At 39.2% G+C, this 27,596-nt stretch overlaps 1 protein-coding gene across 2 annotated transcripts; it reads left to right on the top strand.

Annotated features, from left to right (window-relative positions):
- OPN4 (opsin 4) lies at positions 1-23,796 on the top strand. 2 transcript variants are annotated; one of them, XM_086616313.1, is made up of 12 exons: positions 1-27; positions 7,217-7,359; positions 9,289-9,422; positions 10,576-10,779; positions 13,838-14,009; positions 14,724-14,888; positions 17,743-17,850; positions 18,991-19,171; positions 21,632-21,784; positions 22,316-22,384; positions 22,740-22,778; positions 23,605-23,796. In XM_086616313.1, exons 1-12 carry the CDS (start codon positions 1-3, stop codon positions 23,794-23,796), a joined length of 1,587 nt encoding a protein of 528 aa, XP_086472439.1. The 2 variants fall into 2 exon arrangements, with proteins under 2 accessions (XP_086472439.1, XP_086472440.1); XM_086616314.1 differs by lacking the exon at positions 22,740-22,778.
- Positions 23,797-27,596: the final 3,800 nt, after the last annotated feature.

The raw sequence follows: 27,596 nt of genomic DNA, 5'->3' as shown, positions 1-27,596 counted from the left end.
ATGGACCTGCCTCTTAGAGCCCCAACAGTAAGTGTTTCTGTCACTAACAGCTGTAGCAAGTAGTTCTGCTGGCAAAGCTGGCATTTATAGAACTGTAAACGGCCATTTAAGGTGCATGTACACATATAATGCTGTAATACAATAATGAACAACAGAATGAAAACTTTAAAATCTTCTTTTTATTTCTTTAACTATTATTTGCTGCAGAAAGGACTGTAGAAGCAGTGCTTTTCAGCAGTTACATGGGCAGAAGACAGGGAGGAATGTCTAATGGCAAAGTACACCAAATACGGTGCAGACTGTCAAAACATGTTCTTGTGTATTAAACAGCTGTTTAGCAGTTCAAACACAATGCTCTCTTGTGTTATTATTCAAGATGGAAATCTCCATCATTTCTGTAATAGTCTCTAAGCCCAGTGGAATGCTTAGGTAAATGTTAAAGAGTTTTTATTGCAGTTATCCAAAATAGCTGTTCAGAAGGTTTTCCCAGGTTAAGTTCTATCACAGCTCTTTCTCAGTTGTTAAATACTAAACAGAAAGAAATTTTCCTTAGAAGTGTGAAGGTGAGAATCTGTTGTGAAGCCACTTCAGGATGAAATTTATTTGGGCATACTAAAAATACTCTCCATCCTACCTCACAAGCCCAAAACAAAGGAGTTCAGAATTCCTCTTCCTTGTTGTGTTTCTCCGTATACTATTAGGATTATAAAGTTCTGTTCAGTTACTGTTTATAAGAAAGTCTGTTTAAAAGTAAAGAATAAAAAAAGACTCAAGCTATTTTTTTAAAGTTTTTAAAATCTGAAATTCAACTTAAAATCTTGACATGGTCACACCAGGTATTTTGGCATGGCTTACATAACACAGTGGATACTTAAAAATTGTACGCAAGTTTCAAACACTCCAAAAGTTTTATGCATATAGGATGTTGCATTGAGTGTTTGTTTGATCTTAATTTATAATGAAGGACCAGTAAATATTTTATTATTTGCATAATAAAAATGCAGTCTGTTTATTTATTTAATAAAAACTGGATGTGCACAGTGTTTTACAGGAAAATAAACAGAGAAATGTCCTGAGCCAAGGCGCTTACAGACTAAATTAGATGGATAACACATGAAAGAGGATAGCAGAACATAGCAGTGAGGGCGAAGAGGAACTGGAGAGCGCATGGCAAAATGAAAAAGGATGCTGGGGACAGAGTGATTTACATTGGGAAATTAAAAATGGATTTTTTCCTTATTCTGCTGAAAGAGGTAATGAGCTGTCCGTTTTCTCTCCCCAGGTCAAGTGACTGTATTTACAAACTTTTGCATTTTAATTTGACACAAAGTTTGGTTTAAGAGAGTTTCAGGACTGAAAGCAATATGTGCTGCTGTGGTTGAGGTTAAATCCGGAAGATAGGATACAAAATCTGCTACCCAAATTGCTCGACGGGACAAACACCATCTATGGCAAGCCCTGCTGCCTACTGGAAAGAGGGCTTAGCAGATGGCGTCACCCTGCTGAAACCATAATTGAGGTGGGATTACACGCCTCTTGGTGTTGCCTGTCATCATAGAGCAAGTGCATACAGAGGCAAGCTCAGAAATCAGAGCAAGGAACTGTGAAGAAAAATAAGGGCTATCAGTTGTTTGAGGCTTCTTGTAGGTAGGCAGTACAAACATTGCACCTAGAAACCCTAGGAAATTACAGTATTTCTGTTCTGATAATTTTTCTAAACTATGTGATTTGTTGCAATGTAAAAGGCCTAATACCACCATTGGCTGTGTAAGCCATGCTGTGTAAATAAGCAGCTTCACTACCTGTGTTTGTAGGGAAATTAAGAACAAAGAAACCTGGTAGATTGCCAAAGTCAATGAGGGACTGTTCAAATCCCCAAATGACCTTATGAGGATTTCTTCCTTCCCTGTGAGTATAAACTAAACCTTGCTTTATACTCTTGCCATTGGGAGAATGAGGAGCAGCCTACATCGAATATGATTTATATTCAGTACAAGTATTTACATGCATGGCCTTGCTCCTGCCTCATCACTGATAGCTTTAGTAGGACTTCAGTAATCAATGTCTCCAAGTGAACAGAAATTAAGTGATGTGACTTTTTTCTTACTCTGAAAAAGGACAGATTTTATTCCCCAATAATAGTTGAACTTTGTTCTTTGCATATTGTCCTTTTTTCACTTATGCACAAATATTTTTCTTATGCTATGGGCAGTGGGGGAGAGGTTGGACTTTCAAAAATGGTATGTGTTCTGGTAAAAGTTATTCAGAGGTGAGCTGGTTTGGTTGGTTTGGGTATTTTTTTTAATCAATTACAAAATAACTGTTTAGAAAACTTTCTCTTTAGGAAAATGTCTGTAATAAACAGATTCCCAAGACAGAATAGGTGCAGGCATCAAATATTGCTGACCTGGACTTCTTTCAACGTGGGCAAATCACTTAGGAATTGTGGTTTTGTCCTGGACTGCAAATGAATTCCTTTATCCTTTTAACTCACTTCAGACCAGTGTCCTGACAAACTTCGTGGTGAAATACTGGTTCTGCCCTACACTGATGTTCTTGGGGACTGATTTATTTTTACACCTTCTCTGCTTGCACCAAGCCTTAGCAGAAGGGACTATGCGCTGCTCTCTTCCCCCAGAAGCAGGCTGGCTCCTCAGAGTGGCCCTCCAGGAAGAATTGTGCCTCCCTTGTAACGAGCTGTGGCAGCAGGCCATAAATAGAATAACGAGGCTCCACATTGTGCTGCAGCCTCCACAGAGAAGGCCAGAACAGCAAGAGTTTAGACATGTTTATCTATCAAACATTTTTTTTCCTCCAAGCTCCCAAAAAGCATCTCAAGTTCATAAGTCTCAGTCAAGTTTACTGAACACAGACTGAGAACAGTCAGTTCTGGTTTAGCTGTTTTGTTGCAGGCAGTAGACAAGGATTCCTTTAGGGAGAACAATGAGCACTTTAAGGCAGCAAACTGCATTAAACTCAGCTGTTTCCCTCTACTATTTCCCAAGGACACACTTAAACCTGTGGGAAGGAAATACATTAACGAAGAGGAACTTCATAACTTTGTAACTTCTTGCCACTGACTCTATTGAGGCAAATGATAGAGTAGGATTTAGAAAAGGATTAAACCTATATATGGAGGATAAAAATATCCTCCATTAAGATTATCCTTTCAAAGGGATAATAACCCTGTTTTAGGGTACAAATCAACTGCTAAAATTCTATACTGAAAATGAAATTCCCACATCACTGTTTGTTATGCATGTTTCACAGTTCTGCGAAACACCCAGTCATGGCTAAAGGCAGGCTAGTGTTTTGTAAGGAATGCTGGTCTGAATCAGTGTGGCAAGTTCCCAAGTTGTTTACGACACCAAAATTATCCATCTGATTCTGCAAAACTATGGTGTAAATAAATAATAAATAAGAAATGACATGTCTATCAGAGACAAAAAAAAATTTTTTTACAGTTCTAGCAAAAGCCCAGTTTTCATATACATCCAAGCAATATTACAAAACCTGCTTTTAAGGTTGACTAAAATGCCATCCTGGGCTAGAAGATATGTTCTCCAACTGACCCTCGGTACCTATTGTGAAGAAATTTTGTTACATTACAGTTACTACCTTGATGTCTTCCACAGCTTCCATGACAATTTTGTTTGCTTGCTTGAGAAACGTGCAATGTTTATATTGATTGACTGTCAGGAAGCCAGTGCTTCCCCATGAATTGTTTCCTACAGAATTAATACCGATCTAAGCCACCCACAGCACAGTAGGCCTGTGGGTATACTGGCACCCAGTGGTCCGGAGTCTCAGGTACAAGCGTCTTTTATTTGTTGACTCAGGAAAGCTGTAGTCCATTGTCCATCCACTGGAGAATGTCCAACTTCTTAGATTCCAGTTCAGTTTCTTTGTGCATTTGGTGATGTTTTGAACCACTTTACACTAAATAAACTGTTGTCATATCACTTGGAAGAGAAATAATGAAGTGCTAGTGTTACCTTAATTTTTCATATCTTTGTTATTAAGTGTTTATAGAAAGAAGACTGAACAGGAAAACATGCAAGGCAACAATGCTATGTATTATTGATGCAATTGAAATAGTTGTTCAGAGTATCCTCAAAGGACAACTGCTACAGTGGGGACTGCAATAGTGGGATTTGTATTATCCCTTGCCAACTAAGTACTCATAGCATGGGATGACAACAGAAGACAGAGACTAAACAAGGCTAATCTGCTCAAGAAACTGAATAGAGAAAAGCTTTGGGAATTGTCTGATTTCTTGATTATCCTGCTGACCTGATTTCCTTTTTCTCCCTATTGTTTCTTTTGACGTACAATTCCCTTAGAAGATCTACAGCTGAACTCGATACAGACATGTTTTCACCTTCTAGTAAGGAATCTGTATGTATGCAACTTAGTGATGAATTCGAAGTGCTTAGATCTGATCTAATGCCTTGTTGGTCAACTAGCAGCTTTCTTTGACTTAGAGAAGCTTTCAGTCAGATACGTATTTCCAATAAAAACAGTGAAATTACTTTTTTTTAATAATTGACTTTTTCCTTTTAGAGAATAGCCAGAGTTGGACCCTGTGATAAAAATCCCAGGCCTACAGGAAGTCCATGATAAAAAGTGAATTTATTCCTCTTTGCCACTGACCTTTTCTTTGCCCATATATTTATTATTATTTATGTCCTATCACTGCTCCAATATAAGTCTTCTACTGTCCCTGAAATAACCTTTCCTCTCTTGTGATTTCTCTGTGTATTTATATTTATTTTTAAATTTTTTTCTTGTCCTTAGTCCCCCACAAATTTCATTCAAATTAAAGCCATTTTAATCTGTTCTTTGTAGCCAAAACAAGCTCCTTTAGTTGCTTCATTTCTCTTACCTTGAACTAGGTTTGATTAAATGGATAGCTACAGGGAAAAACATCAGAAATCTCCATTCCATTAATAATCATCATTAACTCTCTGTAGAACAGCTGTTAGAAAATGTTCTAGCCACAAGGCTAACGAAGAAAAAAATCAAACCAAAGAACACCTGATCTCATTTACTCAAAACAGTTTTTATCTCAGACTCTCCCTCCCCACTTGCTATTAGTACAGGATTTTTTTTTTAATTATTATTTTACTAGCAGTATGTTAAACACAGCAATTTCTGCATAGGCAAGGTGCCCATTGATGTTGATGATGTGATGTCAGCTTATACTTTGCTGCAGGAACCTGAACAGTAAATGTCATGATGCTGTCATTCAGTTAGTGTTTCAACCTTAGTGTTTTGCTCCAATTATAATAACAGCCAGAGCCACGTTTTTTTCTAAGATCAGAGTATTTGTCCAGCATTTCATTGCTGCTAACGTAGAAACCCAGGGAGCATGCTCTACTTGTTGAGGATTGCTGTGGGCAGATCTTCAGCACACAAGCAAAAAGACAGTCTCTTCCAGAATTCCAGAGACTCCTGGGGTTCACCTTTTGCTACTGGCACATTGGTTTTAAATACACACTGTCTCTAATAACTTCAGCCCAGTCTCACAGATGTATTCAGAAGTAATGTCTGCCTCTTTTGTCTGAAAAGATACATTTCCTTTGGTAACTGGGGTGTTGTCAAAGGCATTTCAGAGTTGCACTCTAATGGTGAATGACAGCTGCTATCACAATTGTGGCATAAAAGGGAAAACTTCATATCTACCTCTGTGCACTTTCCTCCTTTCCTACCAGAAACCTCCCTTTTCCTGGGAAGGTATGACTGCTTGTGACAGCTGTACCACTGCCTGCCAGTACTAGTGATTGGAAAGACCACATCCAGCTTCATAGCATTATTTAAGCCTGGTACAGGCACAGAACTTGGTACAGGTAATTCCCTTGTCCTGGATCCTAGCCCACAGCCAAGTTGACAGTATTCACAGCAGGTAGGCTACAAACAACTCAAACTGTTTCCTGGGCCTTTCTCAACCCTGGTGTGATTCTTGTAGCTCAGGCGCTAAGGAATGCCATGGCTGTAGCTTTGCAGGCTTCAGCTATAAGAAGTGGTCATGGCACGCCATTGCAGAGGGAGTGCCACCTTTGGATGAGAAAAGCCTATCTATGGAGACAGAATCTGTCCATGCAGATGAATGAAGATGGGGCTTGGTCTTTTTTATTACAATACTAGGTGATTAGAGCTGATGCCAAGACACGTTAAGGACAGTGGCAGTTGCACAGAGGTGAGTGTTTAAGTCTCCTTGCCTGACCTTATTTTCAAAAGGCAGTAGAACAGTGATGGTTTGGACAGCTGTTCTTCTCTCCTCTTCAATATCTATCCAGTCACCCTGCTTTCTAGGTGCAGCCTTATTGTTTGCTTCATTACTAATCTGAGGTCACTTGACCTAAAATGTGTTTGTGGCTTTTGACACTTAACTAAAAATGTTTAAAAATTATTAGTATTATTATTTAAAATGCTGTAGTCTTCAGACTTGGCTACTGAATTTTGCTAGGAGTTATTAGTTGATTAAGGCACAAATGCTTTCATCAAGTGCTTTATCACATGCTTCACAGAGAGTAAAATACCTTCATTCAGTGCAGAGTGAGAACAAAAGTGGCATGGAAACCAGGCATAAGGTATAAAGTATTTGTGGTGTAGGTTTTCTGATCCTTAACTCAGTTTCCGAAAGACTCTTTTTCAATGCTGCCAGGCTTTTGACAACTAAGTCTTGAGGGCAGCTAGCAATTCAGTGTTATTCAGTGACAGAAATGAAATAGCCGTACTACTAAAGGAATAAATGCATGTTTATCCATAGAAAATCATTTCTACTTAGTTAGAGAAGTGTAGCCAGTAATGTCAGAGGACAACAGAAATCATACTTCATAGATACAGAAACTTTCCTGAAATGAAAACTACAGAAAATTTACTTGTTAAGTACTGCTTTACTTGACGTCAGATACAATACAAAGGGTCACTTCCTCTCTCTTTTTTTCTTCTATACCCCTATCTTTCTTTTGGGAGAGAATAGATTGCATTTCTTCACCAAAATTCTAAATCAACAAGAAACATATAAACCGCCCTTTGACCTTTGCAATGAAGATGATCAACAACAAATGTAATTTGAAAGCAGTTAGCTTATTCTGACTTTTTTGCTTGCTGTCTTTTTGCATTCTTGACCATATTGCCTTCTAGAGAAGCACATGCCACCTTATTTGGTAAAATCTGACAGTATACCTACAACCTTTTGTTTACTCCACAGAAGATGACAGTGCAAGATGTTCCTGGTGCCTTTCCCACAGTGGATGTCCCAGATCATGCCCATTATACAATTGGAATAGTCATTCTTATAGTGGGGATCACAGGAAGTCTGGGTAATTTCCTGGTCATCTATGCTTTCTGCAGGTATCTTTCTTTTGGATTTTTTTAAAATATTCATATTTATGAACTTTAACAGTACCTTGACTATGCTCTGTAAATGCAGTGCCAGCATACTATCAGACTACTATGCAGGCATATGAAAAATGCACCAAGAGACACTGCTGTAGGAAAAAAAAAATGAAAACCTGCCATTTCCCACTGACGACTTGCCATTAACCATGGCCATAGCAAAGTTGTGAGCAAAATTGCAAAGAATCACCCAGATATGCCAATCAATAGTACAACAGCCAAAGCAGAAACCTTCCAGTGACTTTCTTTCTACGAGCTGAACTGTGTCTGCACCGGACCGATGGGATGTTTTGCACCTGTGCCTCCCATTTATCTTCTCTATTTTAGATGTTTCCTTCCTCCTGCTGCTTACTAGTCTGTTTCTTTACACCCTTTGTTCCTTACTGGCCATGTCTCCTATTTTCACATTTTCTAACACTTGGTTTATTTGCTTTTAACTAAAGCCACAATCCAACTTTTATATCTGAAGGAAACTTGACTCTCTGACAACAATGTGGTATTTTCACCATTCCTGTTTCTGTTTTGTCATACTGGGGCAGAGCATTGGCATGACATCCAGGCCAGTGAGCTTCTACTTCCTGATTAGTCTTTAGGCACTACTGTAACAAATCAAAATAATAGCAATTACATGATAATTAGGCTCTGTTAACTTAAATCACTGCAGTGTGGATGCAAGTAGCCTGGGTGTCAAGCTTGTATTTATGTGGAGCATTAAAGGGTAGGTTTCAGCATGTGCATTCAGTGTAGATACTAACACTTAAGTGTGAATGACATGGCCTTAAGAACACAAGTGTTGGCATGCAGACCAGATACATGAGGATGAAGTACACGAGCTAGCTTAGCTGTTTGGCTGGTCCCATACAGCAAATTCGGTCATGGCAGTTGCAGTTCCACTGGAGGACGCAGCTTGTCTCTATTTGAAGATGTTATGAAGACAGAAAGCGATATGGATAGCAAAGTAGCAAGTACATCAGATGTTTGCAGAACACATCAGATGCCTACAAAGCAGTCTCGAGTAACAGCAAACTGTAAGATAGCCAGCTGCCTGAGACAGAACTATGTTCAGTAACTTTGCAGACTACTGAACAAATACAAGTGGCCTATAAGCACCTACTAATAATATTTCCCTGCTCCTAAACTGGCAGAGAGGGGACAGTAGTCCTAGTGATTGATTCTGGATCAGTGCAAAGAACCCATCATTTATTCTGGTATTTTTCAATTGTGTTTAAGACGGAAGATTTGAGAAAGGAGCTAAAAAGTTACACCGAGCCCCAAAGGGAGGAGTTCTCAGTTGAGCTTTCACGTGTACCCTTTACAACACTGTACTATAATACTGTGAATAACATATACAGGCAGGATATGCTGAAGGCTGGCTATTGCTCTCTTTACAGCCAGTGTCCAGGCTGGTGAAACGAGTGTCATAGAGAAGAATTGATGTAAACCAAAATGCTTGATGTGGTACATAGTGAGTTTGCTTAATCCCTGTATTTGGAAATCACTGTTGATCTTCTCAGCAGTGGAAAATGTGCTCTCTTCCCCCTGCTTAACACGACCCAGATCCAGCAAATCCATAGAGTACATCAACTTTAATTTCCTGTTAATCGTGGACATGCAGTGCACTGGGTCAGAATATTTAAAGAACAATATGACTTATCCCCATCACTGAGCTGGTTATCAAAACAATCCTCTGAAGTGCACAGGACTATAAATGTGTAGAACTGACCCTTGTTTACGAGCTCTGGTGAGGGAAATGAGAAACACTCTGCTCCAGCTTGCTACGTAGCATGTCTTGGTATTTGTGAAGCTGCCAAGGCTCACAGGAAAGAGTAACAACATAATTAACAGTGCAGCAACGTTTAGCAACATTCCTTCTGATCTTTGTAGGAGTAAGAGCCTTCAGACTCCAGCCAACATATTCATCATCAATCTAGCTATTAGCGACTTCCTGATGTCCATTACACAGTCTCCAGTTTTTTTCACCAACAGCCTCCACAAACGCTGGATTTTTGGTGAGAAAGGTTTGTATATGTTTTTTTCTAAGAAATCACTAAGTATATTCTTAACATAGTGGCAGTTAATCTACTATTTCCCTATCCTCAGATAAACTTGCAATGTTGAGGACATTTCTCAACATTGTTTCAATGTTGACACAAATGTTTCTTTGAACATTTTTGTCTGCCTGCAATAAATACATTCCCATCATGGAGAGGAGAATTACACGTATGAGATACAAAGGCAACACTGGCAACGTAAGACACATGACTAGTCTTTTTGCCAGCATTCTTCCCCAATCACCTCACAATTTAGTTACTGGCAGAGTCCTATGACGAAGAAGCGCCGCTGTCTGGTGCACCAAGCTCCTCTAAATAACCTGCTCTGGGACTTGCATCTGGGAAGGTGAGGTAAGAAAGCCTGGCAAAAGTGAGTTTCACAACAGAAGTATTAACTGAACGCTTCCCGTGCAGCAAGAAAATGTGCAATGAAAATGCTTTCATTCTTCCTCTATAACTGTAGTAAAAGGAAGTCCACTCTTTGCCTCTTGAGCCGGTATTGACAGAGAGGAAGGTCAGAGAAGTAAAGTTGCTATTTTGATTTCTGATGACCAAGAGCACATTTTTTTTTAGTTCCATGAAGTGTTCAATTGTATACGTGTTAAAATCAAAACCAAACCCAAACCTCTGTTTCTAATCATTAGGTGGTTTGAATAAAATCACTCATTAATATATTCATAGTCTGCATATTTACTCCAGTCGTGCTGACCTTGAGATATAAACGGTTTCATGATATCAAAGTACCTATAAGCCATTGTTAAGCAAAGCAGCTGTTCCTACAGGAGCTGCAGTAAAACTGGAGTTAAACAAGATATTAATGAACTGCTGAAATGATGCCACTAGAAACATCAAAAATCAATGAGTGAAAATATGTTAAGTATCACTGTCTCCAGCAGTTCAAGCAGACATAATCTTCAAAGTTTATTTCCATGGATAATGTAATTAGCAAGACAGACAGCAGCTTTGAAATAGCATTACAACTGCAGGAAAATTGAAGTTCCATTGCTTTATAAAATCCAGAAGACAGTAGCTCACAAGAAACACAGACTTGAACTCTCCCAGAAATTAATTAGCATGGATAGATTAATTTCACTGCTACTTCTGTCATCTTCATTGAAAGGCTGTGAGCTGTATGGCTTCTGCGGAGCTCTTTTTGGCATCACATCTATGATCACTTTGATGGTGATTGCCTTGGACAGATATTTTGTCATCACAAACCCTATGGCTTCTGTTGGAGTGACGTCTAAGAAGAAGGCTCTAATGATCCTGGTAGGAGTCTGGCTGTACTCTTTGGCTTGGAGCCTCCCGCCCTTCTTTGGATGGAGTAAGTGAAATGGAATAAAAGTTTTTTCCCTTCATATCATTGAATTAAAGACCGGTTACAGATACAGAAGAGGGTTGAATTAATGGCCTGCATATTAGGCTTGAATATATCAATTTGAAGAAAACTGATAAAACATGTGTCGTGGTTTTAGGCTGATCCAGTAACTAAAACTCACACAGTCTCTCCTTCTCCAGTAAAGCAGAGAGGAGAGAAAAAAAACAAAGGGACTGAGGGTTGAGACAAGAACAGAGGGAGCACCCACCAACCATGGTCCTGGGCAAAACAGGCAGAGCTTTTCTCAAAGCAAAACAGTTTATTAATGATTACTTAGAAGGACAAAGGGAAACAAAAACCGATTACTTGAGAGGACAGAAAGAAACAAAACCAGATCTTAAAACCGACACCTTCCCCCCCCCCCCCCTTCCTTTTCCTCCCGGCTCTACCTCCTCCCCCCAGCAGCACAGGGGCAGGGACTGGGGGAGTGCAGGTCAGTTCATTCCGTGCTGTTACTGCTGCTTCTTTCTTAAAGGAGAAGGAGTCCTTACACCCTTTTCCCCTGCTCCAATGGATCCCCTACCCACGAGGAAAAATCCACAAACTTCTCCAGCGTGAGTCCAGCCCACTGGAAACAATCCTTCCCCACAGATTGCTCCGGTGTGGGCTGCACCACAGTCTCGGATACTTAGGGAGCTGTAGCCACTCGCTCCGGCGTGGGTCGTCACGCAGACTCCAGATGCCTCTCTGCCTTGTCGTGCACCCCAACACGACCATCCTCAGGCTCAGGCATCTTCTCCCCACGGGCTGCGAGTGGGTCTCTGCTCCACCGAGGCCGTCCTGGTTGCAGGGGGGCCGCCTGCTATCTCACCATCAGCCGCAGGGGAAACTCGGCTCCGGCACACCTCCTCCCGCTCCATCCTCACTGACCTGCTGTCAATGCGGCTGTTTCTCTCAGATCTCAGTCCTCTCCAGGTGAACTCAGCCCAGTGGGCACCCCGGGAGTGGGGTGCCCCCGCATTCCCCAGCTGGCTCCGCCGCCACCATTCTCCGTGGGCGCCGCCAGCCTGACGCAGGCAGCTGCCCGGCCGGGAGCCAGGGAGCGGGGGCAGTGCCCTCCTCCCTCCTCTGCTTGATCCTGGGCGAAGCACCTTTTCCGGTCCCTTTGTCCTGACTTAAATAGGGCAATTCGCAGAGGCGCCCTATTGGCTCAACCCCAAGGGGGATGGCAGTCTGATCTGGTGGCCAGAACTAAGCCTAACCCAGTTCCAAAACCGGGGAGGTCGCAGGGAGCAAAACCCCTCTCCTGCCACCAGAACCAGCCCCCCCTCCACATCAAACCATGACAACATGTAGATCTCCAATCAAAAGAAAAAAAATCCAGTGTGTATTACAGCATATTATATGACAATGGTACTTTTCCTTAAGCTCATTATTTAATGAATAAAGAACAGTGGATGAAATCAGAGTCAAAGTTTGTGAAGGATGCGCCTGCCTATTATCCCATACCTACTTACGCTGAACCAAATTCAACAATATAAAAGTGAAATAAATGTATTGGCATTTTTTCCTGATTACTTTTTCTTTCCCACAGGGGCCGTGTAAGATAGTAGTGTCAATCTAAATTTCTTTATTCACACAAAAGAGGAATACAGTCTAAGTATTTTGTGCAAGTACATCTTCAGTATGTCTTGACTGTGTTCTAGACGGGCAAATTGCACAAGGTGTTGGTCACATTCTCCACTCAGCCATTAGGATCTTCACTAAGGCTACCAATAAGGATGGCATTTAGTACTAACTAACTAATTTGCTTTTGTAAATGTGAATTTTATGCCTGCAAATTGGAACACACATACAGCATCTTGATCCTTGCAACTTGTCACAGAGTTCCTGTTATTCTTCCTCATTTGAATCTGCCTCACTACCATTAATTTGCTTCCTATGAGTCACCACTCTCAGTCAGTAAGTTGGAATGAACTCATCATTCAAAACCCCAGCCCATTATTGTGCTAATTCCAGAAGAGAATGTGTCAGCTCAGCTGAGGTGAGAACATGGCAATGTTTGATTTTCCCAAAGGATGCTGCAACCAACTCAGTTACTGAGTGGAATTTCAGCAGATTTTTCTTATTGTCTTGTTATTGTCATTCTGGTCGCCCATAAACATGAAGCATGTTTAAGCAGGCAAACTGCAATACTGGGAGAAACAGCCTTTAGTTGAATGAGGAACTGTTAAAACAACAAAATGACAATATTGTCTTAGATTCTAGATTCTTAATTGGAGAAGGTGGAATAATCACTTGAAGGGTGTTGTTATCTTGTAATTAGATTCTAATAGTACCCACAGTACTAACTCTCATACGGTAATTAGATGCATCTGAGCACAGCTGGTGCAATATTTTTAAGAGTTCAACAGAAGATATCACTGTAAACAGTGAAAATTAAAATACAAAGGTAAAAAGACATTGCTGTTGACAATTTTTTGACTTAACAGTTTGACACAGTTCCTTTAAGGAGATTATATTTTATTTCAGGCAGAATATTATGTATGTATGATTTTTTTTTTACTTGTACTCAACTTTACTTCAAAATTAATTTCATCTGCACAATGAATCTCTCTCCTTTGCACAGTAAATTTCTCTTACCTGCACGAGCTTAAAAAAGCGGTAGCTATAGCAATCAGTTTCATTTCACTCCTTGGGAAGACAGCAATTTGACAGGAAATGGAAATACTTTAAAACAATATAGGTCTGATCCAAGACCCACTGAAGTATCCTGGAGAGATATCCTTTGACTATGTTGAGCTTTAAACAATATTCAAGAACTCAAATGAAATGATCCGGGTTTCCCATCTGAAACCTTAGACTGCTCAACATAAATACAATAGGGCAACAGAGTAAAAGAAAATGAAATGAGGTGCTTCAAAGAAAGAATCGTGTGTGCTTTTAACCTCTTTTCCCCTCGAAGAGACAGGATTAAATCCTTGTTATTCTGAGTATTTTTAACTTCTGCACTCAGAATAAGAATCACGTCATGGCTTATGCCTTCTCCCGTCTTTCCTTCCAGGTGCGTATGTCCCCGAGGGTCTGTTGACTTCCTGTTCCTGGGACTACATTACTTTCACACCGTCAGTCCGTGCCTACACAATGCTGCTTTTCTGCTTTGTCTTTTTCATTCCTTTGATTGCTATCATATACAGCTACGTCTTTATATTTGAGGCTATCAAGAAGGCCAACAAGTAAGTAGTCAACAGTCTTAAGTTTTCATCCTTCTGTTTAAGTGACTGCTTATATTCTTAAGACACTCACAGAAGCAAATTGGGAAGTTTTTCCCTTTTAATTTGTATGCATGACTGAGACGGGAAAACAAACAAGAATTCTGTCAATAGTCAACATGGTAACAAATATGATCCTTAGAAGGGCATTCCTGAACTTAAGCCAGAGGTGTTCAGTATATTGTCTAATGATGCAGAAAAGGGTAAAACACTTAATCACGGGTCTCTGAAACAAAAACGATTGTTGTAAAAATAAAGGCCATGCCTGCCACTACATTTGTAATCTCTGGATATCTGTCCTATAGATATCAGCATATGCAGTCACATAGCTCAGAAGTAGAGACTAAGGTACCAAAATCAGACCTAAGGAAGCAAAGGCTTGTCTAACTCTATTTAATACAGTGTTGTTCAGCTGGCTCAAATACCTGACTTACGTGGAAATTCTGCTGGTACAGGACTATTTTCTTCACTGAGGCACACGTGAATTTCACCACTGATTAGTGCAACAAAAGTGCATTGAATTGTGAAGGACTGGTCACATACATACATTAGCACATTAAAAGTGTATGAATTTTAGCATAAACTAGTATAAGTGTAATTGTTGCCCCATTTTATGAAGCTATTTGCTCAATTCCCTACCTCCTTTTTTTTTTGCTGTTATATGTTTATTTCCCCTAGGTCTATTCAGACATTTGGATACAAACACGGAAATAAAGAGTTCCAGAAACAGTATCAGAGGATGAAAAATGAGTGGAAGATGGCCAAAATTGCACTGATTGTCATCTTGCTTTATGTCATTTCCTGGTCACCATACTCTGTTGTTGCTCTGGTAGCTTTTGCTGGGTAATTATGAATGTATCCGCAAAGGAATATTCAGTTACAACAAAAGGTGTGAAATTGTAAAAGACAGATGAAAGTCAAAGCTACCTGTCAAGTTTAATGCCCGAAGTGCATCCAAAACATTCATGTATTTAGGAGTGACATTTAACAGATTAGGCACATGCTGACCATGATTTTTTCTTAGTTTGACTTAAAAAAAAAAAAAGGGGGAAAAAAGGAAAAAAAAGGAGGAAAAAAAGGAAAAAAAAGAAAACAGGAAGGTTATTACTGGCAACATAACATTACTGTGCTGATGACTTCTGAATGCAGATTCTCTATGCTAGCATATTTGAACTATCTGAATTTTATTTAGCACCAAAATGCTAAATAAGGGGCCCAAAACCATCCACCCAGGAGTTGAATTTCTTTTCTTTCTCAACTTCTTTTACTTACAAAAGTGTATTCGTTTTCTTGTGTTACATCAAACTGCTGAAATTCCTTACAAGTTTAAGCAAGTTCAAAATTAGTACAAACTTGCTTTGGGGAGCTTTTTGGTGCTGGATATAAAAGTTCGTAAATATAAATCATCTAAGCATGTTCTTAATCTATTTAATTGAGCAATTCAACAAAAGCAAAATACTATCAATACAGTATCTGTACATAGCTTGATACCAGAATATACTTGATACAATCCAGATACAAGTAACAGACTGGGAGTCCAGATGCCTTGGCTCTATGTGGATATTTCTCCCATGTTAACACGTGAATTTTCCTGTGCTTCAGTTTAGCCTTTGTAAAATGGGTGTGACTACCTGCTTTAGAAAGTCTTGTCAACTGTAAATCCTCAAGGGGAAGACTGCTATGACAGTACAAAACACTTCTATTTGTATTTTTCAAGTCAGAAATAAAAAGTAGATTTCCTAAAATTGACACACAGGATAAATTTACTTATGACGGAGCATTTCGGGAGGCAGGGGAGATTTTTGTTACACACCAAAGGAAGAGGCCACTGCAGGGCCTCTTCTCAAACACATCTTAGGAAAACAGCTTCCTAAACATAGCACTTCTAAAATCTTATGCTTAAGAAGAAAAAATGCTAAGATAAGAGGACAGACATCTGGTGAGCAACGCAGCTTCATTGAGGGTTTTTTCCATTTCAGAACTATGCCTTTTAGGCGATCCTTTGGGGATTTTTCAGAGATTAATAGACCAAGCCTGAAGGCCTTCTGGAGGACTTTTATTACAATGAACTCAGATAAAATCACTACATGTCACATATGGGAGGCAGACATGGAGTCTGACATGGCTACAGTCTTGGGCTAAAGACAACTCGTCTGACAGAGCAACAACACACACAAAATGAAGAAAGAACCTTAATTCCTTCAGAAAATAGTTTGGATGGGGAATACTGAGCTAGCACACAGTCATGCTCACTAATATTGTTGGTCTAGAGGTTGTATTTTCCAGGAATGGTTGGCTTAAACAAAAGCCTTTGTCACTGTTGCTTTCTGTTAGCTGAACTCTCCATCACTATCTCTCTGTCTCTCACTCTCTCTCTCATCTCAGGGTCAAAAACTCCATTCCCACAAGGTCACACTGCTGTGTGTTCTCCAGACTCTGTGAAGAATTACACCTCTAACTAATGCTTTAAAAGTGTGACTTGGAGAAACCACGTTAAAAATTGTATATGAAGAACATGCCTATCAGAGAAAAGCCTTAAATTAGAGGTGAAATGGCATCTCAACATTCAGGCGGCTGACAAAATGATTCCTGTATTACCATTGGCAAACCATTTCCACCTTATCACAGAGATAATATTCCCATAGTATGATGAAAAATTTCTTAACCAGGAAGATGAGCTGCCACCTACTTACACAATCCTCTTCATTGTTTGTTTGCAGCACTCATATGAGAGACCTTCTTCTGAGAGAGGATTGAGAGGAAAACCTGTTTTCTCCCATAGTATTACAGACATACAAGGCTAATTGAAAGATGGAGCTTAGACTGTCTTCTCAGGAAGAAGAGTAGTGATTAAAAAAGGATGTTATCCTTGGGAGGAAAGACTGACTTACTGGGCCATTTAACTTACAACTGTTTCTACCAATGCAGGAAGAGGTCTCCATAGCCTCTAAGCAGGTCTATGGAGAAGGTGCCTGGTAGAAACTGCCTACAAAAGGTTATTGTTATTTTGGTCGGAGCCGTTCTATTGACTTTCTCCTCACCAAGACCTTATCGGCTACTTCAAGCTATCTTCAAAAATTAACTGGCTGATAGCAGCATAGCCGACAGACATCAATCATAATTATTTTATCCTTTAGAGTCACATCACCTGCATATACGCCTGGTCACAGTAGCACATGGTTGTAATATATGACTCTTTGAAAATATTTTTCCTTCAGTGTTTAATTCAGAAAAATACTTCCCCTTCCCTTTTTAGTTCAGATCAGGCAAAAAATGAAGTTTGAACAGGAAAATAGATTTATTAGTTATCATTCCCTATAATGCCTCATTCTGCACATCTATTTAGACATGTTATTCAGCAAGTATATCTGCCGAGTTTGGAACAGATAGATACTCTGCTGAATGCACATTTACTTATTGAAGTCTGACTGTCCCTAGGGTAAACAACATGGGAACTGCCACCATCCTGAGTCGTAGTAGTGAGGTGCTGCAAGCGAAACCACAAGAAAATCATGTTTCTCAGAAATGCGGTTAGGCTGGTGTTGATCTTTACAAGCAAAGGATGTAAAATTTGGTCTCTCACTGTTTGGGTACAGAACTCCTCCTTCTACTAATACAGCATTATCTTGTCAGTTTATAACTGCATAGACTACACAGAACCCAAGACTAAATATATAATGCATTTGCATTACTCTAGGTATTCCCATGTCCTAACGCCCTTCATGAACTCCATACCAGCTGTGATTGCCAAAGCTTCTGTCATCCATAACCCCATCATTTATGCCATGACTCACCCCAAATACAGGTAAGTTTGCTTTTATAAGCTATGTTTAATATAGCAAAGAAAATCAGACAGCAACTTTGTCACTTTTAGGACTGGCACCTGACTTCTGCTTCACCTGCTCATTTTACCTCTGCAAGAGAGCCTTGCCCTCCCCAAGAAAACTTTTCAGTGACACATAAATGTCAGTGGAATTTGTACTTGGAACAAATTACTATGCGGATGGGAGTTAGAGATGTTTATGGATACTGGTCTGTGCTTACAGATTAAATGATAAAAAATACAGACCTTCCCACCTCAAAGGAAAGCACCATAAACTTTTTAACTATCTTCATGAGAGATGAAGACATTTGTCAGTGTTGCAAATAGCAGTTTGTCAAATTTACCAGGCCAGCGAGAGATGCAATTCAGCAAGTCAATCCACCTCTTCCCTATTTTGTGCATCTTCAAGCTTTCATATTTCAGACAGTATTTCTTCTGAGTTGTAACATCTAGGGTCATTACCATATCAAGTTCAGATGCAGTTTGTGAGACCTGACTGATGGCAGCAAAGCCATATATATGCTTCGTATGTTTCACCCTTTACAAAGACCTACTGGGGAACTGGTTAGAGAATAGGTGGGCATGAACATCTAAGTGGGGAAGGCTGGGAGGAAGGGGAAAGCTAGGCAAAAGAGTTTTCTTACACTGCATATGAGGAAAGAAATACTGTAACTGCACATTTTGCATAACTCTACAGATAGCCAGCAAACAGATGTGTAAGAGGAAGCTAGAATAGCTGCTTAGGGGAAGATTAAAATAATTCATTATGTGGTACTTCTGTGAGGTTCAGTTTAAAGGGACAGAATTTTATTTTTGCCCTGATTAAGCTGAAAGCAGATAAAACATCATTTTAATAGCTCCCTTCAGTTCGAAGATTTACACTTTAATGCCCTTATCCTTGCCAAGCAATAAATTTGAGTTCTGCAGAACGCTGTGAATAAGTGATCTTCCAGGGTGATTGTATATGAGATATTGGATATCTGGAAAACTCTTTTTGTACCCAGTAATTTTGCAGTCCATGCAGCACTAGTTCATCTCTCTGAATAAATGCATTCTTTATGATTACTGAATTTTTGTGCTAAAAGAAAAAAAATCTGTCTGGTTCTACCTCTCATCCATTAGAGCAGCCATTGCAACATATGTTCCTTGCCTTGGATCCCTGCTGAGAATTTCTCCTAAAGGCTCATGGTCTTTCAGCAGTTATCCCTCCTCCAGACGAGCGACAGTAACCAGCCAGTCTTCTGAACTAAGTGGGCTGCAGAAAGGAAAAAGGCGACTGTCTTCTCTCTCTGACAGTGAATCAGTAAGAGACACACTTCCTATATATCCATTTTAATCGTAAAGTAACTCATTTTCATATAGAGTCCTTCAAAGTGGTAGATTCTTTAGATAAAATGCATTATGGTGCTCATTATAAGAGCTCCAAAGAAAGCAGAGGGACAAAGTGAAATAAAAGACAGAAGGCTGAAGTGTAAAAGCAGAATATAAATCTTTGTCTTCTTGATGGTTTGTGACACTGAAAGAAGAGTGGAAAGATGGAACAACAGGAATTTTAGAAAGCAAGGGATAATTAGAGTCAGAGTACCCTTGAATGATTGTACTTCTAGCATGTGTTTGTCTGAACACAGATTTGGAGTCTGGACACACACAAAAAAGAAACTGCTGGTCACTAAATAGTTCTCTAGTGAAAGTAAGGTTGTAATGAAACAGATAATGTTTTCTGAAAGTGAAGTGGGCTGTATTTGGAAACATATTAATAATCAGATTTAGACGAATCAGTAAATCCATTACAGAATCATTCTCACAGAAGACCTTAACAGCTTGCTTCTGCCAGTCTAAGTGAAACCAAATGTTTTGCATAGCAGATGGAAAGTGGGCAAATATTCAGCATCTTCAGCTCCCTCTTGCAATCAAAAGTTACATTACTAACTAACTAAGCATATTAGTTAGCTAATTGAAATTGTTTTAAATGAAATTTCCAAATATATGAAAAGCCATAATTCTCTTGGTGTTTCTTTTTCATAATCAAGGTAATAATCATATCTAATCGGCCAAGCACTGAATTCTATCAGTTGTTTTTAACAATGACCTTTCAATTTCTTTATACTCTGTATTCTTTTGACTTCTCAGTCCAATCAGAATTAAATTCTTCTGATTAGCAGCCACCATTCAGGTGAAAAGGTTTTCAAACTGGTTAATAAAGAAGGAACATTTTTATATTGTATCTCTTAGATTGTGTATCCTGATTCTTAAAAACTAACAGATTTCTTCAGTAACACTGTGTGTTCTTGTACTGTCAGTGCTGGGGAAGGGGAACCATACAAACAGTTCAACAACTCTTTTTGCTTAGGAAAGCAACTCTTAATGCTTGAGTTTAAACAGTGGAATAGAGAATGAAAACTACATGAAGTAAAAAATTCCAAGCAATTGGCATGCTGCAGTCTAGAATTTCCTATAAGCTTTGAGTAAGTCTGGATCTTGTTCAGAACAATAATAGAGTCAAGGTTTTCTGACAAGAATCTGTTTTTCCCTTAACTATTTGATTTGACCATAGAATACTCTGATTTATTAGAAGTAATATCAGTTCAGCTGAATAACAGAGCAGAAAGAAAGGCTCAAGTTTAAAACAAACAAACAAAATTTCTTTGATGCTCACTGACAATCTATTTTGGGGTTTTTTTGCACCATATGTGGCTCAGTTAAGCTATAAGACTTCTAGACATACACTCACAATGCAGAAAGGCACTAATTGGGATTCTCTCTTAACAGTAACAGACTCATCAGGCCAATTTCTCCAGTTCCATCGAAGTTCATGTTTTTCTACACCTCTTGTTATTATTTTCTTCCCTGGGGAAAGTTTATGAAATTATCAATAACTGACAGTACCAATAATTGCTTTGAGTATTTTCAAGCAATTATATACTCTCTTCTGACGGAAGCTACATCTGAAGCACACAGAATGCTTATGAAAAACCCTTGCTGCATGAAAAAAATCAAGAAAGTGTATCACACTGTTATGTTCCCCATCTCAAGGCAAGGTACATTGTCAAACAGAAAATAGGCTGGTTTGCCATGAGCTGCTCATCGCAACCCCATTAGCTGTTTTATTCTTTTATTATGATCTATGGAATTCTGTTGTTCTTCCTCATTGTAGTGAAAAGGCTGACAGAGTGAGGAAAAGGAACAGAATTTTTTACTTCTAGGAAATTCTGGTGGGTTGGTGTGTTTTGTCATTTTATTTTTTTGTTTCCCATTAATTGGAAAAGTTGATAAAATCAGGGCTCTCTCATGGAACAAATGCTTCTAAAGCAGTGATTTTGCAGTTCCTGGACATTTCCTTCCGTTTATTTCTGCCCACACCCAAGCCATGTTGGGAAACTTTGGCCCTAATTCCTCCAAACACCTGTGCTTCCTAATTGGATGCTACTATGGAAACACTGTCTCCTCAGAGCTATGAGGTGAATCAGAGAAGTTTCAACAATCCACTACAATAAAATACTATTTTGTTTGAAATTTTGCAGTGGATCCTGTGGAGAACAAAAAAAAAGTAAGTCAAATTTTAGTCTCAACAGACTTGATAATTTTGTTTGTACCTCTCATAAGCAAAGATTTTATGAAGTCATACATGGCATAACTTTTGTGAAATGTCTTTTATACAATGCCTGTTTTATAATTTCTGTCTAGGTAAAACTGATTCTCACGGGGCAAATTGGACGGAAGTCTAAGGAACCAAGTGTGATTGTTTTTGCTGTATTCATTTTAGGGCTGTATTGACACAGAAACTGACGCCCCCAATAAGTTCTCCAGACTCGCTAGCAGACAGACTTCCTACGAAACGTGTAAAGACACAACTCAAACTAGTGACGTAGGAGCCAAACCTAAACTGAAGCACCATGATTCTGGGATTTGTGAGAAGGTAATAGACTGTGTAATACCTAAATTCTCTGACAACTGGGAGGTTAACAAATCTGCACATTTCATTGTAATTAATCATGAAGGTTCCTGCCAAGAAGATGGGGATAACCTAGAGTTAACACAATGAGTAATGACTTAGAGGCTGTAAAAGGTCATCGGCTTTTTAGTTCCACCCTGATTCATTATTCAGCTGTCTTTGCTGCATTTCTAACAAGCAGTGGTGCTGTTTTAGTGAACTTAGCATCCGAATGGTATGTTGTCTTGGGTTTGGTTTCAAGTGTATATTCAGTAACATTTGTATTTCACTGTCCAAATTACTTAGTCAATCTTTCTGTTGTCTTGCCATTTGCTATCAGAAGAACACATATGGTGAGAGGTAAAAAACAAGGCTACCTTTAGCATATCACCACTTTTCAGTCAGTCCTCTGCTGACGCTTTTATTTCTTTTTCCTATACTTTCCATTTCACATATGTAAAATATTGTGACATACCTATGTCATTTATATCTTTCTTATCTATGTTCATTTTTCAGACAGCTGTAGATGCTGAGGACATACCCATGGTGGAATTGAATGTCACAGAGTACGCTGCTACACCTACTGTAAGAATTACTATTTTAATATTTGGTATGAGTCTAACTAACTGAGAGAACAAAAACTAATTACAATCCCAGTCTCTGAGCACAAATTAAGTTATTTTTTGAGATGTAAAAAATTGCATGATACTCTCAGCAGAATATAGAAAACATCATCACAAAGGGTAGATCATCGCTGAAACTAAGCAGAAGGTGAACACATGTACTACAGGATTCTCCTTAAGCCATCTTTACATGAATAATACACACAGTAAGCTGAGATAGACATTTCCATGGCTGTACCTCTGAGACAGCCATAGTCTTGTGGCAAGTACTGCTGTAATGACATTGTCAACTATTTAATGTTCTCTGTTTTGGGTAGCACCAAACATCTACAAAATGCAACTCGGAGGAAATCAAGGTAAGTTTCTGAAACATACCATATCACCTATTCAGGAAGATGTTGTGCTAGTGTCTATTTCTCCTGCCATGTAACAAAGTTACGACATACTGGTAAAATTGGACATCTGCCACAAGTGAGTCAACTTGCCTTAATTCTTGACAGACAGGGAAATAAGAGAAAAGAGTTGACAGGTGAAAACAAGCCAGTTTTATCTTTGCAGTATTAACCCTAATGTAATATAGACATCTTAAATTATCTCTTTATTGTTAGTAGTGATCCTTATGAGCTCTCGCTAGCCTCATTCTAACACTGCCAATTTTTGGTCCTGTGCAAGTGACAGCTAATATTGCTATCGTCAAAACATGCTAATTAATCTTTCTCTCAATTCCTGTTTTCACTTCATTCTCTAGTTCGCTTTCTCCTTAAAACTGTTATCGCTAACTTTTACATCACATCTTGCCTCAATAAATGTAAATAGTCCCTCTTTATGGAGGGACACCTTACTTCACTGAAATCATAGACTATGTGAGCATATTCACAGCACTTCTGTTCATAGCCAAATGTGCTGTCATTAGCCTGGTCTTTTGTCAAAGTAGACTACTCTTAAATAGCAAATGCAAAATCTGTGCTCTAGTACATTAACTTGTTTAACCATTTTTTTCTCATAAGTTATTCATGAAATATTCAAAAAATGTACTTTTTTCTCCATCCTTTAAGTTTGGTTTTGAGATAGTCATGGGGATTGATTTATCTAAATATATGCCACTTTTTTGTAGATGATGCAACCTGATCTCCTTGTAGATGTTTGTGCTTTCAATTTCTTTTAAATTCTTTCATCTCTTAGAGACGTGAGAGCCTGAATGGTATCAGACAAGGAAAAGGAGAGTCTCACTGCAAACTATGTGCAGCCCAGGTACCCAGCATTACAATAACATACAGCAATGTCCAAGGAGTAGAGCTGCCTTCTGGATACAACTCTGGTTTCCTGTACCCTAAGATCAACAACCACAAGCAGAACAAGAAGTCAAACAGCTAAGTGAGTGGTGCATGCTAGAATATCACCTTAGCCAATATCTCTGGAACAACTATAGACCAGCTGAATCCAGAATACCTTCCTACATTGTTCTGAAATAATCCTGCAAAGACAACACAAGAAAAGCAAGGATAAAAGAATGGGGAGTAAGTTTTTCAGCATCAGAACTCTCTCCAGTGGTTCACTTCTTGATCTATAACCTATTCTTTACACAGCTCATGAAACAATTTCTTCTGCTTGGATTTTGTTCTGCTCAGGTATATTCCACCTCTGCATGGATCTTACCTACAAGCCTCCTAGGATTAACTTGAGAGGAAAGGGAACTATGGGATTCAAAACTGGCCTTTGTTCACTTAGTGTTGTTTAATTTCGAAGCTATTATTGAGCAAAAGCTGAGAGATTTGGGGGAAAACGTACATTACTTCCTGAAGATTGTTTCTTCATTATTGGGAAGTTCCTCAACCAAACGAAAACTTAAATACACAGTCAGTGCTCCCTTCTCTCGTTAAGGACACATTTTCCCCCATTTCTTCTATGATCCAACTGAAAGGCAATGCACTTGCACAGTAATTTAAGTCTCCAATCTTTATTTCAATTTCTGAGATCCTGGGCAAAGAGAAAGGAATCACATTGAGGACAAGGCTATGGTCCTTTCCACACTTAGCTTCTTTTTCCAACAGTCACTTAAGAGACCAGTTTAAGCCGCTCCTAACTAGCCTCCCCAGAGCTATAGGAAAGTAAAAAGAAACTCCTCCCAACTTTCTTATAGCAGGTTTCATGACAAGAACGAAGAATTCAAAGCAATGTTTGTACTAAAATGTCTTATGGGTAAGTCAATACATCTGCCTTCTAATATAACAAAGTGGTTTACCTTTAGATGTGCTTTTCTAAAGTATATCTTGAAGGAGAAGGGTTAATTCTCCAAAAATAGTTATTCTAGAAATGTGTGGAATCCTTACCATCCCCACTTTAGCATTTTAATTTTTCTTTTCTCTGAACAGCAGCATCCCTATAGCTGAGGTTTTTTCCCACAGTGATTAAATCCATAAGATTGTACTTATTTCCCCCAAAAGGAAAGGAAAAGAGTTCTATGAAATAGTGATTTCCTCTTTTCCCTGGTGCTCCTTGTAGCACTTGAGAATAAATAGACAGAATCCATTTGCAATCCTTAGCAGTCTACGTCATAAGAATTATGAGGTATAGTCAGTCCACAGTTGGGATATACCTTCTGAGCCAAAAGCACAGGGCACAAAGAGCTATTGAAACAGTTCTTCCCCATGGGCCCTCCAGTAGTTCTCCCTTTGGTTGCAAAAATGGAGGTATCCCGGCAGGTAATTTTGTCCTAAGTAAATCAGTTCTTCCTTATGCCACATCAAAAAAAGCCATAAAAACAATAATAATGTAACCAGCTTATTCCTTTGAGAGGGAAAAAAATCATCAGTGGGTTCCAGAAGATATGGGGCATTGTTCTGAAGCAAACTTTTGGAAACTTACTTCAAATTGAGGTTTATTAACAGGAAGGCTATTAAAACTAAAAATGGAGGTGATAATGACTTCTGTAGCAGCCAAGTGTTAGATCATGAAAAAGTGGGGCATTCAGGTAGGTAATAAATTGCCAAAAGAAACAACCTGTTCAAAATCCAGGATGCTTTTATGTAAATAAAATCATAGGCATTGGAGATGGAAAGGAGCTATTACAGCTCCTCCTTCCACCTACCACAACCGGATACTGTCTCCAGGGAAAGGACAATATTAAACCGATAATATATACAGCTAGCGATAAGGAGAAAGAAGGGAGAAAACATATCATCTTCAAACAGGAAGTATGTTCAAAGATAGTCATCAAGTTCAAGGAATTTTATTATGATTTATTGCTTAGGCTTTTAGAATTATTTAAAAACATGAAGCATGTAATTCTTCCCATCCTTTCCCATGAAGGGCATTCACACTACCGAAAACTGGGAAGAAATGCTAGCGAATGCTGCCCACTTTAGGGCACAAAAGGCTGAACCTGTCAAGAAAATAGGTCAAAACTCACGTATGCTGTTTCACATGTTAATAAGAAGGGCATGGTACATGCCATTAAGGGCTAGACCCTTTGCTCCTGTAATGATTTTGTTCCCAAGTAGTATTCTTGAAGACTACGATCTGCTCTCTTCTGCATTCCCTTCCACTTTTAGAAGGTATAAAAAGAATAGTTCCACGGCTAGAAAAGCCTTACGAATCCGCAGCATGTTGCTCTCTATACGCACTAGAGATTAGTTTGTACCTATAAAAAGAACTACAGCTGTTCGTGCTCGTCTACTTACAAGAGGCTTGAAAAGCATACATCAATTAGGGAGAATTTGTCTGGGAGCACTTCAAAACTCTTGTGTGTACTCCCTGTGTAACTAACAGCTTTGCCTTCCCTTCACCTCTGCTGAGACTATAAAAATCATTCAGGGGAAAGCCTACAAAATGCATTTCACCTGAATATCTCTCCAAGTGATTCACATTGTAACCCCAGCGGCATTTAGAATAAATCGTTACTAGTTCATATTTCATGTCATCTTAGCAGCTTTATTTGTGTCCTGTATCCTCCGCTTGGCAGCCATTCTTTCCGCTTTGCTGTCTCTTTGCACCCTTTAACACAGATGACTTATTGGATTAAAATAATTTAGGACTGAGATGATTCATGTTTCAGTTAAAGTCAACCGCACAGCCTGTTCTGCGCTGGAGAGACCACCTATAGTTCACCACGCGCTTGGGTATGTTCCAGAGACTTGGAGGGGTGAAAGAGCTGGGGCAAAACTGAGGCGCTTCCCTTTGGCCTTTTGTGCAACAGCAGCTGCTCACGGAGCAGCCTGCTGACCAAGGCAACAGCAAGCAGTGGTGTGAGTTAACAGACAAGCTCTGCACCTCCATGGGCTCGAGCTCAAGCTCAGACTTGGGTCACAAGTGAACATTATTAGTACTGTCATTCCCAGCAACCCTAGACATGGGCAAAAATCCCATACACTAAACATCTCATGTAGAACAAAAAGATTACTATGCCTTCCTTACCCCATCAAATTTACAGCCTAAATGCTCATTTTCAAACTCATGCAAAGTTCACGGTTATAAAGATTTGTAAGTTGTCCTATTTACATCCCTTCTAAGGATGGTAGACTGAGATGATCATCAGTGTAAGCTTAACAAAGCCAGAAAAGTTTCTCTAGAATCTTAACAGTCTAATATAAAGCACAAACATTAGTAAGAAGATTTATTTTGGTAGGGAAATACTTTTAGTTACAGCAGCCCTGGCAGCAGCAGAGTTCTTCTGGAGATACAGCACAGGAATTCTCTGTACCTGGCTCACAGAGCAAAGCAAATGCTGCAAGAGTCATGCCAGCATAGGAAAATGCTAGTATATTTTCCAAACAATGATATCACCTCACTGTGTATAGAGATGTCAGGATCTCGTGATATTAGACTACAAAGCTGGCCTCACGGTGGCTGGTCAGCATAGCACCTACAAACGCTTTTTCGCAATGAAACTGGCTCTCAAGATGAAGATTCACCTGAAACTGGGGGTAAATAGCAGGACCAGTGGCTGAGATAGAAAGGGATCCATCCCTCTTTACAGTGAACTTTTCCTCCTTATCCTTCTGGGTAGTTTTATTTTTAAACTTACACAAACAGCAGTACAGCAGTATTGATTCAGATTTACTACCAAAGATTTTTTTGATCACATTCAGGAAAATTTTAACCGTTTGCCAAAGAGGCTTTATATGGGAGAACCTTTGAAAGACTCATTTTCATTTGAGCTACTACAATACATACTC

Source organism: Tauraco erythrolophus, chromosome 9 (genome assembly GCF_009769465.1).
Source record: "Tauraco erythrolophus isolate bTauEry1 chromosome 9, bTauEry1.pri, whole genome shotgun sequence".
NCBI classification, from domain to species: Eukaryota; Metazoa; Chordata; class Aves; order Musophagiformes; family Musophagidae; genus Tauraco; species Tauraco erythrolophus.
This window is presented reverse-complemented; position numbering and strand designations above follow the sequence as displayed.

Excerpts from the sequence above, each read along its gene's own strand:
- OPN4 (XM_086616313.1), top strand. The coding sequence starts at position 1 with ATGGACCTGCCTCTTAGAGCCCCAACA. Across the intron at positions 7,360-9,288 it reads GTCATCTATGCTTTCTGCAG|GAGTAAGAGCCTTCAGACTC; the intron begins GTATCTTTCTTT and ends TGATCTTTGTAG. Across the intron at positions 17,851-18,990 it reads ATGACTCACCCCAAATACAG|AGCAGCCATTGCAACATATG; the intron begins GTAAGTTTGCTT and ends CTCATCCATTAG.